The following is a 17,243-nucleotide window of genomic DNA, read 5'->3' as shown; positions in this document are numbered from 1 at the left end:
GTGCAGTAAGGAATAGAACAGTATGTTGCTTCACCTTTGATTAATGACAGAAACAAGCTAAATGTTAATGTCTAGTAGCATCTGGGCCTGAAACCTTCCCGACGATACATAGTTGCACAGCTTGTTTTTCCATACAGGCTTATTCTACTTGCTGGATGGGCTTTTGCAGTTGAAGGTTGGGTGAAATTTTGAAAAATGGAACCTCATTTTTGGGCCAATGACAAATGGAGAACCTATGCATTACATAGTACATTACATTTACGGCATTTGGCAGACGCTCTCATCCAGAGCGACTTACAATTTGATCATTTTACACAGGCAGGCCAAGGCGGTGTTAGGAGTCTTGCCCAAGGACTCTTATTGGTATAGTGTAGGGTGTTTGCCCAGGTGGGGATTGAACCCCAGTCTACAGTGTAAAAGGCAGAGGTGTTAACCACTACACTATCCCAACCACATAGTACCTTGCAGAAGCGGAAAACTCAGGTCCAGAAAGTTTATATTATTATATTATTATATTATATTATATTTAATAATTTTATTCCAACTGCCTGCACAACTCCTGGGAAGGATTTTTACTTTCTGGACCTGAATTTTCCACCCCTGGTGCCTTGTCTGCACAAGTACACTTGATTCATCAAACGTAGGGCTTCATTATTACCTGATGACATAAGTCACGTCATAAGCGTGTGAGGAATGTGCAAAGTCCAGTCCAAGACTTTAGTGAGAAACAGTGCCACAAGACTAGTAAGTCTGGTCCGCTTCCATTTTTCAGAATTCTGGCCATAACCTGAAACCTCAAAGGTTGATCTTTTCACCTTGCTGGTTAGTAAGCCAGGCGATTGAGCATCTCCTGCCATGCTACAATGCAATACCCTTTTTGTGTTGCCCCTGCAGGATCCTGGAGCTGCAAGAGAAAGGTGACCTGGACGTGCTGAAGCAGAAATGGTGGCCTCGCTCGGGCCGCTGCGACCTGAGCGGCCACTGGGGGTCGCAGCCCGACGGCCGCTCGCTCAAGCTGCACAGCTTTGCCGGAGTTTTCTGCATCTTGGCTGCCGGGCTGGTGCTGGCCTGCCTGGTGGCCGCCTTGGAGATGTGGTGGAGCAGCAACCGCTGCCGGCAAGAGCAGCCCAAAGAGGTGACCGAGCACAGGGCCAGGAGGCCCGCGCAGGGCGACGACACTGCCACACTCTACTTTAAGGATCCAGCCGCAGACGCGAGCCCAGACTTAGTCGAGCTCCAGTACACTCAGTTATAGGTGTGCTCTGCTGAAATCAAAATTGGTCCCTATCATCTTTAAAGATAAAAACCCAAGAGCAGGTCATTCAGCTTTTGTCGCATCCACGCCCTCCTCCCCCCACACTAAGCCAGGGACAGAGACAGAGTGGCTTTCACTACTAATACAGTGCTTGTTATTGGGCTTTGGGGGAACATTTTAGGGTCTTTGTACCAGAACTGCTCCAACTACACTGAAACAAATGCTTAAATTCTGTTGGGCCCTCCAAAATTTTCCAGTTCTGTATTTGAATATTCTGTATTGTCTCTGTATTTCCAACTTTTTTCAGCATCTTGGTGCAAAGTGAACTAGCACAAAGTCGTTTCGGCTTAGATGACTATGATATTCACCAGATTCTACATGAACTGGGTCAAAAAAACGAGCAGAAGCTCTGCCAAACCTTCTTTCAAATCCCAATAACTGAAAAACTAATTCACTGTAAGAAGTGACTTGGGAGTGATCGCCCAATACTTTCACTCCCCACCAGTAGAAATGTTCCATATTCCTTTTTTGTTCCTGTATCTTCATTATTGACACTTGACAATTTTGTTGATCTGTCCATGCGTTCAAATCAGCAAAAAAGGTTTTTCTCTCTCACTTCACTTGATGAATCAGAGCCTTTCTAACCCGAACCCGAGTGCATGCGATAGCCTGGGAAGGCTTGATGTGGATCCATAAACTAAAGTGTGAGCAAAGAGGATGCTTGCATGGGCCTGTGTGTTTAGTACCCCCAAGCAATAAGAGCCACAAAAAACAAGCCTGAATCAGAACCCCCAACAGTCATTAACCTCCCCCCCCTCCCCAACCCAGCAGTGCAACCGTGTGACGTCTTATTGCAATACAATGTCAATGGTGACCAGTTTGAATTTCTCTTTACTATTTTTTTATTTTTTATTTTATTTCTTTCTTGATATGTTTATGATCTCGTGCAGGTTACTAAGGATTACAGAGTGGCAAGGGTTTCAGATCCATTGAGATATAATGATATTTCTACTGCTTCATCGGAGGGGAGGAAGGACATTTGGACAGAGAGAGAGAGAGACTGGGATGAAGCAGAGGCTATTGACACAGGTCAGAATAGAGCTCGTAAGATCTGATACGTTGCGTGCTGTCCGAAGGGGCCGACTGTGAACAGGGTCGTGGGAGGGGGAAAACAATGGGGGTCATTAGAAATGTCTAGGAACCATCTAACATCAATCATTTGCCTCCTGGCTTCTTTCCGCTTCTTGCCTGCTCTAATACAGGCTAATTCTTTCTAGGTTTGCGATGCAAACTCCAAAGTTCTAGCTCGTTATTTTGGGTAAAATGATGGTGATTTCCAAGATGGCATAGATAAATTTGAGTTCAACATCCAACAGTTCTACCCAGTGAGTTCTAGGTACTCAGTGGGAGTATGTGGGGGACAGTCTCCAAAGTGCTGTGGAATTATATTGGGCAAAACGCTAAGAACCAGAAAGTCAAGGTAAATTAGGGTGCAAGCCCCAACAAGTTCTAGCTAATAAGCTGATAAATGGTGGAGTAACATGTTGAGTAACAAGCTTGTAAAAACACACGGGCATTTATTTCAGTTTGCTTTTCTGCTTAAACACGAAGTTTTACCATGAAATTTGGTGCTTGTTTGGTTTTACTTACCATTGCAACGCTAAGTAATTATACAATTTTGAGATGTTTTACTATGCTGTTTTTCTACATATTAGCTAGAACCTGTACAAACCCCCATTTTACTCAAAAGAACTTTAGAGTCTGTACCACACACTTACTCAGATAATACCTAGAACCTTTCAGTGCAATTGTCTTGGAAATCATGCTACCCAAAATAATTACCTAGTACTTTAGATTTGGCATTACTTATCATCTAGTTAACATCTTAAACCTAAGATACTGTAACAAAGCATTGCCTTCTGCAGTAGATGGACGCTTTCTGGACTTCCACTCTTCATGGTAGGATTTAGGCCTTCATGACATCTAGGTTGAATTTAGCTGATGTGGTTATACACTGATGAAATGACTGCAGTCAAACTGATCTAATCTTACGTTGCCATAGGTTTTCTTTTCAGTTAGTATAACTTCTAGCAATTAAATTCCATTTTGTATTATTAAACACAGATGTACATGAATTGGTTAGTGCCCTGCTAGTGCAACGAGATTATAAATATATTGTAATGAGGCTGCTATCTAAGACAACAACCAAAGTTTTTCAAGTTTAATTGTGTTTTTTTGCACCTGGACCGATTTTGTTTGAGGATGTAGATTCATAAAACACCAGACAGAGGCCATTTATTAAACACCCACAAAAAGCTGCGTGATAGCTCGTGTATTTTGTCATGCAATTTAAGAAGCATGATGAGGTTGATGAGGAGTTTAAGCTAAAGGCCAGGCCCTTTGAAGGCAAAACAAGTCATTCAGGTCAAATAGCTGATCCGTGCCGAACATTCCAGCTCAAAATATTGGGTAAAGTCAGTGAAAGACGTCTTATGTTTTGAGGTTGAATGGTTAAATATTAGTTGTTATGTAATCTATGTTAGTAGAATGTTTGAGGCCTGTTCACGTTATTTAAAACCCCTACCTTGTATGTCCACTCACTGGCTACTTTGTGGGCTCCACCTATCTTATATTTCCACTATACAGGTGTATGTTTAGCTGTTGTCGGAAGAAAACCTCATACCTCCACTTTTGATGTTTTTCAGTTTTTGACATGATTTGGAAACACCTGTTGCTCTTTATATTGTATATAGATTTCATGATGAATGTACTTAAAAAATTGACTCAAAACGACTTGGGAAAAATGTCTGGTTCCATGGACTTACATTAATAATAAAGTTTTTTCCTTCTCCTGTAAGGTTACCATTTTGGAGATACGAGGTTTTCCTCCCACAACAGCGATTTACAAACAGTAGCCCATCTGTTTGTTAGTCCCTCTCTATCTCTTGGTCGTTGGTCAGTCTCCGACCACAGGACTGCTGTTGATCATATATTATTTGGGGGGTGGGCCATTCTCACCAGACACTGGTGTTTTTACACAGGTCAGTCTCACTGCTAGGTGAAATGTGGTCCAGCACCTAAAATATGCAACAGAGAGTAGCTCTGTGGTCAGAACTATTGATTTTTTTCCTCACTTCATATTCACAATAAGCATGTTGTTATACACATTAGGGGCTGAATGACATTTCACTTGTGTGTGCATCAGATGGGCTGGACTAACAAGATAGGCGATTCCAATGATTGAAAGTAGAAGCTGCTCAAACTGGACAGCATTCGGGATCATTTGTGTGGAGTCATCTAACTGATATGTCATGAATTACTGCTTTAGAAAACTTGGAGAAGTCAATGTGGCTTTTTATTAAACTGCTTTTTGGTAACACCAGCGCAGTGGACTTATTAAGTCATATCAAGTCATTAGCTGGTAATTAACTAGCTACTTATTACTACTTTATTAAGCAATATCTTAGGTGAATTTAGTATTTTACATCAACATCTTGTGCACAACCCTCACCTGAGCACTGAGTCTAAATAGAACGTACTTATAAATGATGTACTTTACTAGTTACACTGCATTTCATCAGAATCAAAACACGAGTTTGTTGTTTGCTTTTGCTGTTCTTATCAATATTGCAATGGTACATCAACAATTAGCTCAAACATTACTCTAAGATGAAGTGTTTGACTTTAGCCATCATTGAGTTTCATCCTCCACTCTCAGAAAAAGAAGTTCTAAATGGTCAAAGGGTTCCCCTCTTGTAACTGGGGTGGGACCCTCAGGGGGACATCTCAAGTACCTTTAGTCAGGGAACATAACTGTACCGTAATTTTCTAAGTTTTAGTGACTTCACACACCCCAGCTTTTTATTTTATTGTCCTGTTTAAAAACATTAGGATATGAAAAGGTATAAATATGTACCATTCACCTGGGAAAACTTTGTTTAGGGGGCACCACTGGACCTTACAACCACTGCGGTATCTTTGAGGGAACATCTACTTGGCTTGTACCTTGATGAACGAAAAGTGACACATCAATACGTCAGTAGTACATTGCCAGTTAGCTCTAAATAAAGACCAACTGACCAACTATTCTATGGCAAAAATTTAGATTTATAGTTAATAATCTCGCTTACCTATTGCTTAATAAAGTAGTAATAAGCATCCACTAGTTAGTTAAGGCTTAATAAGAGCATGACAAGTACTTTCTAATATTGCGCTGTGTATTTTTCCACACATCCTCACAGCAAACAGCGTCTTGACTAGATGTTGTATGTGTGAAATCCTGGACTCTGTAGTGAGTCATCAGACAGCGCTTCTCTCTGGTTCCTTGCATGAACAAATACCTTTCTGGTATTCTACGTCTTTGGCTAATAGAACACCTTATCCCCTTCCTCCTGCCATTAGATAAGTCAAACAGAATGAGTCAGATCAGAAGTGCATTCCATAATAACGGCGATCCTCACAATGAAAAATCTGCTTCATCCTGACACGGCCGACTAATTTCCCCCGTTTTCGGTTCTCTTTGTGATCCCCAGTCTAACTCCCACTGCCTGTCCCTGAGTTTTGATTACTCCCTGCTGTGCCTCTGTAATTCTGGCTCTGTGGTGCATTAGTAAATGTTTTAAGATGCTTTCACGTCTCGAGGAGACAGTAACAGAAATGATCGCCTCGGTTCAGATGGCCTGGAGTCAAGCTGCGGCGCCTTTGCGCTCTTTATAAAAACGATTCATTCACTGGAAAGGTGCGAACATCGTAACTCTTTCCTCACCGTTTGCGTCTCCCTGTGCAGTAATTAAGAAGCAGAGCGTGATTTCTTGTAATGACTTTGTGTGTAAATAGAGTCGTCGTTTTGTTTATCCCTGTTCTGCCCAGCCCTGCTCGGTAGAGGGGTTTTAACACTTTGATTTAATGCACCGACCCAACTGTGCGCCAATACCTCGATAGAAAGAACACAAACTATGTCAGTGTCTCTGCCCGTGTCGCAACACATTCATTATCACGATGATGCAGGTTCCAGTTTAAAGGCAGCTTCCAGTGGAATGATTTAGATAATCAGCATTAAGTAATACTTTGAAGGCTACCTTCATAGGCACCTTATAACACCTACATAAGCACTGAATGGCATGTTCATAGCTCATGCCAAATGGTTTTATGACGTGAGTGACGGGTGGTTGTTCCGTCTCCAACGCGGTTATGAAGCATCAATCACAAGTTATGGAATGGGAGAATTTTTCAGTCTCACTTTATATTGTGTCTCTAATAACTGTGTAGTTACACATGAATAAGGTGCAACAACACTGTAATTACTGATGATTTAGTCAATGTTAAAGATGGATTACAGCAATATATAGTCAATGTAATTACATGTGTATCAACTTCAAGTGTGTTTGATACGCTACAGATCAGAAGTCTTTTCCAGCAGTTAAAGGAAGTGTGTTTTACATAACATTGCATTTATGTTATACATAATTACTGTGGAATAACTGTGTTGTAACCAGCTGACCTAATCACATCACTTTGATTTGTACCATTCTGTAATTACACTGTACCTATAACAACTAGTGGAGTGTTAGTGTTACACTTTAAAATAAGTGGGTGGTTCATATGTAGTTATTATGTAGGTACTATGCAGTGGTAATAAAGACTGCATTGGGTTTATGCAACACAATGTTATAAAAGTTTAATATAAGTGAGCGTCTGCTGTTCTGTCACATTACAGAGTGGTTTAAAGCTGAAACTGGTTAGAGAGTCAACATAAACGCCTGCTAAATGTTAGGAAAACTGGCAGATACAGTGTAAGTAATGTTTAAATGTAAGTTATTACATTACTTCTTTTACTACTGGAAAAAAGTTCTGAATAAAAACTGCTATTCCAGTCTTACAGATGTAAGTACATTTGCTATTACCCTCACCTGTAATTACATGAGAAAGATTAGGCTGTTACCACTATTATGATACACTTGTGCAATTACATGAGGCAAAACTGTAGTTAATATACATGTGCGATTACATATGGTGTACTTCTGTAATCCACCTGTAACAGTGACTAAATCATTAGTAGTTACATTGTTGTTACATAGTTGTCCACATGTAACTACACAGTTATTAGAGAGACAATATAATGTGGGACAAATTGTTCAGGTCATTGCATTTATATATTAGTCATGTCAGCAGCCAAATGGGTCTCCTTAACAGAACATCAGTCAAAATGATAAACAAAACTTTTACCTTTGTTATTAAAACACGTGCTTTTGCATTCAAGCAGAAAAACGAACAGGGGGTCTATTTTACTGGTGTAATAGTTTAGCACTTTTACTCTTGTTAATGTTATTCAATGCTTGTGCATGTGTTATAAGGTCCCTATGCAATGTGGCTTCAAATAAAGTGCTACCAAAAGTTCTTCAACAGCATTTTGGAACTGACCACAAAGGAATCAGGGTAAGACTTGACTTGAAGGGTCTACATCACTCATTCATAACGTCGTATAACATGTTCATGAATGTTTAAATCAATATTCATTAAGGACTTTTATTTTAAAATTCCTGTAAAACAGGTGCGCGTCATGAACGTTGATTTAAACATTCATGAACATGTTGTGAAGTGTCATGAATGTGTTACGTAGACACCCTTCATGTGTTACCAGTGTCTCCACTTTTACACAGTGTTCATCAAGGCTTGTGCATGTGTTATGAGGTCCCTATGCAACGTGCCTTCAAATAAAGTGTTACCAAAAGTTCTTCGACAACATTTTGGAACTGAGCCACTCAAATTAGGCACCATGGCCTAGTAGAATGAGCTAAAGAATTGCATGCATGGATTGTAGACGGGACATCTAGGCTTATTTGTCCTTGGTGATGTCCAACCAAGCATAACGTCATGTTCTGGAATTGCTGATGCATGCTGGTATTCGGCAAAACATCCCAGAGAACGATTTGCCCAACCATACCGCTTTCCTGGCCTTCGCGAGAATTGCTGATAATTTTACGACTTTTATTATCGGTGCAGTTTGGCTCCAGTGTTATCTCAGTTTCCCATTCTGTACTGACCATTAGGCCTCACTCAGCTTTAAGACGTGTTTAAGACGTCCACTGGCCAAATTTGATTTCAAGGTGCACATTCTATAACATCCCCTCGATCAAAGCTTATCCTGCCCAGGATGATTCCGATTGGCCGTTTATTAAGGACTTTAAAAAAAAAAAATCAGTCCGAAAGAAGCAAAAGTATGAAATGAATTGTATGGAGCTTCAGAAAAACAAAGCAAATGAAAGCAAAACAGCCGTGCAGCAGGACCAGCCGATCTCAGCCTCTCTGTCCCTCCCTCTCTCCCCCCTCTCTCTCTTCTCTCGCCCTCTCCAGGACAAGGAGGTGAACCTGGAGCAGGTGCATCGGCGTATGAACAGTCTTATGGACGAGGACATGGCGCACAAGCAGATCCCCGGCCCATCTATCGAGATCTCTGCCCTGGACATCGGCAGCATGCAGCCCAGCCAGGCGCGGGAGGCTGGCCGGGACTTCCCGGGCACGGCTCTGTCTGTGAGCACCTTCCTCCCGGAGCAGGCCCATGGGGTGGGCCGGACTCTGGCGCCGGGGCCTGGCAGCACACTGCCCCTGCCGCTCAGCAGCTCCACCATGCCCTCCATCCAATGCAAACACAGGGCCCCCAACGGGGGGCTCTTCCGGCAGAGCCCCGCCAAGACACCCATGCCAATGTCCTACCCGCCGGTACCAGGAGGACCCATCCCAGAAGCCATTGAGCCCACCCACAGCACGTCAATCTGAGGCTATTTTTGCTTTTTGTTTTTTTGTTTTGTTTTTTTCCCCGACAGGGTGAGGACGAGACCGCGAGACTTTCGGGGGGCATCACGTGTAAAAAAAAAAAAAAAAAAGGAAAAAAAAAAAACAAAAAATTTAAAAAAAAAGAAGATTTTTAATACACATACAAAATTTTAAAAACGACAAAAAAAAAAAAAAACCATCAGCGAAAACAGATCCTTTTTCTTGTAAATATTTGTAAATAAGAAAAAGAGCGAAGTGAGTAAAAGTGTATTTTGAATATTCTCAATTTTTGAAGTTGAGTTACAAAAAACAAAACGAAAACTCGAAAAAAAGGAACAAACAAAACAAAACGTCACAAAAAAAAACAACAACAAAAAAAAAAAAGACTCCGAAAACGACTGTTTGAATGGCTTTGTAAATTTTGTTCTCTATGGATAAAGACGCAAAATTCATTGTGATTGTTTTCTAAGTGCCGAAATAAAAGATGTCTCTCCACAGTTTGTTACTAGATTATCATACACTTCGGTAAGAATACGAAGCATTTTGCCCTCTCTTGTTTTGTGTGTGTGGTTTTTTTTTTTCTTTACGTTTTTTCTTCATTTTTTACAGTCATCTCCGTTTGTTTTCTTCTGCTGTTCTGATTTTTGCTCGGCTTCTTTTCTGCTCTGGATCATTTTGCCGTCTTTATCAAGCTCAATGCCGATAACCGACTGACGGCGCCAGTTTAGCAGGTCCGGTTTTATTTTAAGGGGCACGTGCTTGGGGTCATTAACTCCCTTGTGCTTTGCTCAGACAATGAATTGGTTCATTCGCCCTGCATTAAGCTTTATTTATTTTGACCTTGACTGGAAGCCTTTCAAAAATGAAAACTCACTAACAATCGCTTTAGAAGTTGTATTCCTGCACCGTAAACATTTTCCTGAGCATGACTCAATCACCTTCACATCTTATGACTATATCATTTGCAATATTTTATTTCTGTGGGTTCTAGGCAGCTTCCGGCATATTGCAATAGAGCTAATACGAGTTTAATACATCGCTAATGCTTCAACATGTGTTTTTATTCTAAAGTAACGATCATTTCATGGCTTCTTGGCCAGCCAAATTCATGAAAGCTGGACATGTTTTAAATTCCCTTCAACCCATGTTCTCAGCCAGCTTGTATTTTCGCAATCAACCCATAACGTATAGGGATTAAATGTGTTTTGCTCCTAATTAATGACGAATAAAACCCGATAATAAACAGCACATAATTAATGACTTATTAAACTGCTATCAAACTAATGGTTAAATTCAACTCCAGCACCATTTGATGTCATCTAGAACCTGTGGGAACAAAATATTGCCAATTACACATTAATAAGATGTCAATTAAGGTGAATCCTTCATGCGCAGTAATTTTATAACAAGGTTGTTACAAAAGTTATTATGCATTATTACCAGGAAAAGAGCAATTAGCAAGTTTCACATATGATTACATCATATATAATGAATAAACTGTCATAAAGTCTCATTTGGCCTCTCATTAGTGAGGACTAATGACTACTTCACAGAATAGATCATGTACAGAAGTATAAATGAGTTATTACACTCTTACTAAATGCTTATTAGCATTTAACTTTTGCAGTAACCTCCGGCATCACTTGATGCTGTCTAGAACCTATGGGAATAAAATGTTGCCAGTTATAATAATTCATTAATACGAGGTGAACTAAGGTGAACAGCTTGTGGTTCGTAATATTATAACAAGCTCTTTACAAAGTGTTTATTACAAGTAATAAAGCAATTAGTTGTTTTCAGATAAGCGACAACTGATTACACAATATATAGCGTATTAACTGTTTAGAAGTGTCTAATCTGGCCTCTTATTAGTGATGTTTAATGACTACTTTATCAAATGGAGCACATGCGGAAGTATAAACGAGTTATTAAACTCTTATTAAATGGTTATTAGCTCTTTTGCAATAACCTCCAGCATCACTTGATCCTATCTAGAACCTCTGGGAATAAAATGTTGCCAATTCTAATCATTTATGAATACAGTGTGAATTAAGGTGAATAGTTCATGCTTAGTAATTTTATAACAATCTTTACAAAGTGTTTAATGTGCATTATTACAAGTAAGTAAGCAATTAGTGGTTTTCACATAAGAGTAATAATTACATCATATACAGTGAATAAACTGGAAGTGGCCTCTAATTAGTGATGTCTAATGACTACTTTATGAAAAGGAGCACATCCAGAAGTATAAATGAGTTATTCAACTCTTATTAAATAGTTATTAGCTCTTTTGCACTAGACTCCAGCATCACGTGATGCTATCTAGAACCTATGGGAATAAAACATGAATGAGACCTGAATTAAGGTGTCTGTTGTTACAGTTGATCAAGCAATTATATGGTTTTCACATAACAGACTACCAACCACGTCCTAACACAGATCACAGTAATGAAATTATTGAAGGTTTTTGAGTTGTTTTGAATTTAGGCTTCACTGAACAAAGAACAAGACCCTACTAAAGCCCCCACATGGGTGATAGGTTCGTACAAAGCATCCCAAATGAATATGAAACTAGCGAAGTAACAGTTTGAAGAAACCTGGTCAGAGCGCACCATCCCTCGTCCAGCGAGGTCATAGGCCCCTGAGCACAAGTATCTTTCGAGAGGAAGCTGTAGGCACCTGAAAAATCATCTCATTCTATGTCAGTTCCCAACGTACTGGCTGCGTGATTAGCAGCAGTTTGTGAAAATGTTATTTTTTCATATTTTCTGTACCTGAAGATGTAACAGATGCAGAGATATTTTGCTTTACAGAGTAAACTGCTGAGAAATGCTATGGTTTTATTGAACAGAGCTCTGTAGAGATATATAACGTATAAAAGGTAAGAAACGTATGTGATTTTTTTTTATTATTATTAATTGTGTGGTTATGAGGTCAAGAGATCGAGTCTCTTTGATGGAATCATAATAGTTCTTTCTAAAAAGGTTCTACCCCACCCAGAGATATATACCCACCTTGCATTACACGTAGCTAGATCCGGAAAACAGATGTTCACGAAAAACCTTGCGCACATGTTCCCTCGTCTTCTGTTCCATGTGTCTTTTCTTCGTTCTTTAACGAAAGCCACCTCGGGCTGTGAACAAGTGTTTTATTTTAGCCACAACGAGCCCGTGGCGGTCCACAATCACGATCCTTGCACGATGGGCCAAATATCGGACAGCGGTTGAGGATAACAGCGCTTGTTCCCCCCGTAGAAACTCCGACTGACTTTCCACACTCTCCTCACATTCAACCCCTACAATCACAGCGAGGACCCGTTTTAGAGGGAAAGTAACAAGGATCGGTTTCAGAGGGGCATTGTGATGTCACCGAGCTCCGCCCACCCACGCTTTCCTGTCAGTCGTCATGGTTGTAGCCTGTATGTTTTGTATAAGTCCAAGTAGTTTCTAATGTGAACCAAAGTGACATCATAATACACTGTGTAACGCAACCTGTGGCTCTCAAGCGCCATCGGTGGAGGCAAGGATGTCCAACCTCGCTGTAAGGTCATGTGGGTCTTCACCGCCTTACTGCCTATCCACCCCCCACCTCATCCACCCAATTTGAAGAAAAGAGGATTATGTTTAAAAGAAAAAAAACAAGCAAAGTCTATCATAGTGTAGTCTGTAACATTACACCTGAGGGAGACTCTTATTTTGTTTATGAATATGCTGCTTGGAGTTTCTTAATCTTTAATAAAGAAATATGGTTTACATGTTTGGAATGATGGTTGGTCAATTGTCATCCATGAGAGTGAATCGTTCCTGGGTCTCTCTGCAACCACAGACAATTTTTTTCAAACAAAAATGCTTGGGCGTAAAAAAAGTTTGACCGCCCATGGTCAAGGAACACTTTTTGTAGATTTTAGAAGTGAAAATAAGTTCACATCCTAAACAGAGAATACCCAATTTATCACATACTAACTGTTTACTGGCTGAATTTAATGCACTGACCCAAACAAGACCCGTGCAGTTATGGCACATTTTATATGTACGTTTAAGTTTTTCTCCCAATATGTTGAACTCACTTTAAGATCTGCTGAAAAGCATTTTTAAGTGTGCTCTGTTCAAGATGCTATAACTTATTTTGATTCAGAAAAACAAAACAAGCTCTGACCGGAGGTGTTCGGACTTTTACGCATGTCTGTCTTGCATATTTTAAAGGACAGAAACATGTAAGCTTGGAAAGTTCCACTCATTTTCAAAGTCAATGTGGGTAAACTGAACTCCTTCTTGCAATCAAAACAGCATGAATAGGTCTTAAAATGCTAAACCTCAACTTTATTAAATGGAACAAATTTTCATTTCATTTTTGAAAATTCCCCCCAAAAATTGGAATCTGAGCCGAATTTGTCCTTGCAGCAAATTTAATCTAAATAAAATTCAGAACATTTCATTACATTTACCTTTTTCAGACAGCATCTACTATATTTTAGGAATTGCTGTCCAAAACTTTCAATTTAAGTTAACATGAAAAGATTTTATTCCGAGCATTTTTTGAGCATTTTGATTCTCCTTTTGTGTCTTGGATCCTCCAAGCCTCAGGAAATTTTTAACCAATGTAAACGACAGCTGCTGCACTCAAATGATGTTGAAAAGTAGAAATAAAAAAAATAAAAAAACACTTTCTTTGGACAGCCACAATTTTTAAATTCAACATGAATCTAAATTGGTTTAAAAGTCTATTTTAAAAAAACCTCAGAAAATATTAAATATGAAAAGATGTATATACATTTCTTTTTTCATGAAAGAGACACCTACCTGAAGTTTTCTATTTTTTTGAGGTGCTTTTCGGGTAAAATGTTTCCTTTAAAAATAGATTTGTTTGGCCTTCAAACAACAATTTCACTTCAGGTAATTTGGTCAATGTTGCAGTGGGGACATATAAATATGGGACAGACATATTTGTAGAAAAAAAAATGATGTAACTGATAAAGAGCCGTATCTATTTTTGGAGAAATGTGCAATTTTATCATGAAATATTTTCCTTTTATACAATTGAAGATTGAAATCACAGGTATGGGACATGCATACAGTTGGTGTTTTGATCTAAAATACCTAATAAATCACAATAACTCACTACATTTACAATTTTTTAATATGAAATTTGTAAATTTGTAAAAATGTCAATAGCAATCAGACCTTCTATGTCATTTCACCCAAAAAAGCATCATGATACAACCCCACAACTATGTGACTTCACATGTTATGTTAGCTGGACAAAAGCAGCATTTAGTTTTAAAGCTACGTTTAGTTTTAAAGGGTAATTCTGACCTAAAACTTGACTTTGGTCTGTTATTTATGATGTTATGTAATATTCTGTAGTGCAGCATTGTATCCATCAACCTCATCAGCAGGCTGCTAAAACCACCTGTGGGTATTTGACCACTTTTAAAGCACTGGGGCAACAACCCACCTCTTTTTTGAGTTTGGGACATTTACACTTGCATAGCACTGACCTACAGATATGAAAGAAAATCAGCAGAACCTTAAAAATCATTAAAATCTCAATTTCAACTGTCGATAAATTAAAGCAAAGCCATCGTGAGATCAGTGAGAAGAGCTGCAGCTCACTAGTCAAGTAAAAATGCTTTTATTGTTATACATCAACTACCTGACCCCATCTTATGTCACTACATTGTCAATTTACTGCAAAGCCTGTTTGCGTATTTCTTAAATGAGGGCGCTTTTTTCATGAATTATTTTGTTTTGTCCATTTTGATGTGCAAACACTTGTTCCAGCAAAAATCACAGGTCTCTGATTCACTTCACTGCTGGTGGGAGCACTTTTTTATGATGGTTCAAGTCAAACAAGAGAGCACAATTTACCCAGTGCACGTCAGCACTGTACTTCCTAATCTGCCTATTTACCATTTGGTTTACCATTTGAGATACATCGTTCCTGCAGCATGAGCAGCTGTTAATAATGGCACAGCAGTGAAATTTAGTGAAGAAATACATTTGAATTATGCACATGGACCATGGAACGTATTTTTGACTAAGAATGGGTGTCTTGCGCTTTGATTGTGATAAGCATAGATGTTAAGCCTGTTCATTTCCTTCCTGCAGAAGATCTGATGACCAATAAACAAGCAGCCTTTTACATAATTTGGTTCACTTTAACCTTGTGGTGCAAAAACAATCTTTGGGACCCCCCCACTCCCCCTTTACAATAAGGAAATAGAAGCTCATGAAACATAATATTCAGATTCCTAGCCACAGCGCTAATTATCTTTGCATTTGCCAACTACCGAAAAAAACCTGAAAACAGCCCCAGAGTTCCTCCTACTGTACCTGTCCTAATGTACATCATCAGACGTGGGTTTCCTAGTCCTTTGCCCAGAGAACCTCACTCTTAAGACTAATGCGGCACCACTGTAAGATGCCGTTTGGCATGTTTACAATCGATGTAGCAATGGTTGAGTATGTCATTTGGCCAGAGTGCATCTTAGCTATATACGTCAGATTTTCTTGAGATGGAAATGTGATTATAACCTTTCCCAAACTTCACATTCTCTGGAAGCAAACATAATGTAAACTACCTTAGTATTCTTTAGCATCTCATCTCAATTTGCAGTGTATAGGATACATTTAAAACATTAGCTCACTAATTGTTTGGCTTTGTCTGGTCTCCCAACACGGCCTTAGGTGTCAATGGACAATGAGGAAAATCAATTCATGCAATCCAGTATTGGATATATGATATCCAATATATATTATATAATATATATTTTACCTAACCTAGCCTAAATCTATTACCAAATTCCCATCATCATGTACTGAACTTAACCGCTTTATGCCTTAATCATGCATCCACCTGCCAAAAGCTCCTAAACGATCTGCACCGTAACATGCGATATGATAGCAGAGACGATTACCAGGACCATAACAAGTTGATGTTAAGAACATTAGTAAAGGTAGCATTTTCTGTCCAAGCTCAAATCACAGTGCCTGCAATACTACACAAGAAGTGTCATTTGTCTTTAACAAGGCACTTGTCTGTGGGTTGCATCACTTGGAATAATGTAAATATTCAGTAAAATACAGTCTGATTTTATTTCTTAATTGGTTTCTCCACCAGACACTGTCCCAAAGCAGCTTTTCAAGAAATGTGGGTCCAAATCCCTAATGAGTATCGTCGACATAGACAGTAGCTCTGTAACAGCATATGGAGGAATAACTGAGAAGATTCAATAGGAAAAACTCTTAGAAAATGAGGAAGGACTACCAAGAGGAACAAAGACTCAAAAAGACAAACCCCCTAAGAACACCAAGAAGAACCACTCAGAGGAATTAATTCTCAAATGCAAAACTGCCTGAGGGCATGAGGAATCTCCATTGAGAATATCCAAGACACAAAAGGAGAATGTTCTGAGGTCATGAGGTAGGTCCACTGAGAAGATCCATGACTCAAAAAGATGAACTCCCTAAGAACATCAGGAAGCACCACTGACCATAATCAAGACTGAGCAGGATCCACTGAGAAGATCCAAGACTCAAAAGGAGAATGTTCCAGGGGTATGAGGAAGATCCACTGTGAAGATCCAAGACACAAAAGGAGAATGTTCTAAGGGCATGAGGAAGATCCACTGGGAAGATCCAAGACACAAAAGGAGAATGTTCTAAGGGCATGAGGAAGATCCACTGAGAAGATCCAAGACACAAAAGGAGAATGTTCTAAGGGCATGAGGAAGATCCACTGAGAAGATCCATGACTCAAAAAGACGAACTCCCTAAAAACATCAGGAAGAATCACTGAGAATAACCAAGACTGGGGAAGATTCACTGGGAAGATCCAAGACACAAAAGGGGAATGTTCTAATGGAATGATGAAGATCCAGTGGGAAGATCCAAGACATAAGAGTAGAATGTTCTAAGGGCATGAGGAAGATCCACTGAGAACATCCAAGACACAAAAAGAGAATGTTCTAAGGCGATGAGGAAGACCCGCTGAGAAGATCTATGACTCAAAAAGATGAACTCCCTTCGAACAGGAATAAAGACTGAGAATAACCAAGACAGAGGATCCACTGAGAAGGTCCAAGACTCAAAAGGAGAACTACACTGTTAGAAATAAAGGTTCTCTGCAGGTACGATTTTTGGTTATCAAGGTACAAACAATGTAAATGTTCCCTCAAAGGTACAATATTGGTTATAAGATCTAACTGTGTACCTTA

General features: G+C 39.4%; 1 protein-coding gene across 2 annotated transcripts in view; it reads left to right on the top strand.

Moving 5' to 3' along the window:
• The window catches only part of grid1b (glutamate receptor, ionotropic, delta 1b), a 447,318-nt gene extending 437,849 nt beyond the window's left edge, over positions 1-9,469 (top strand). The window contains exons 15-17 of one of the 2 annotated variants that reach the window (XM_017710568.2): positions 895-1,135; positions 2,206-2,344; positions 8,609-9,469. In XM_017710568.2, coding sequence (XP_017566057.1) covers positions 895-1,135; positions 2,206-2,344; positions 8,609-9,006 — 778 coding nt within the window. In that variant the 3' untranslated portion in view covers positions 9,007-9,469. The remainder of the gene's footprint in view (positions 1-894; positions 1,136-2,205; positions 2,345-8,608) is intronic. The other variant, XM_017710569.2, reaches the window with a different exon arrangement.
• Positions 9,470-17,243: the final 7,774 nt, after the last annotated feature.

Source organism: Pygocentrus nattereri, chromosome 13, assembly GCF_015220715.1.
Source record: "Pygocentrus nattereri isolate fPygNat1 chromosome 13, fPygNat1.pri, whole genome shotgun sequence".
NCBI classification, from domain to species: domain Eukaryota; kingdom Metazoa; phylum Chordata; class Actinopteri; order Characiformes; family Serrasalmidae; genus Pygocentrus; species Pygocentrus nattereri.
Note: the sequence above shows the minus strand (reverse complement) of the source record. Positions and strands in the feature narration are given on the sequence as shown.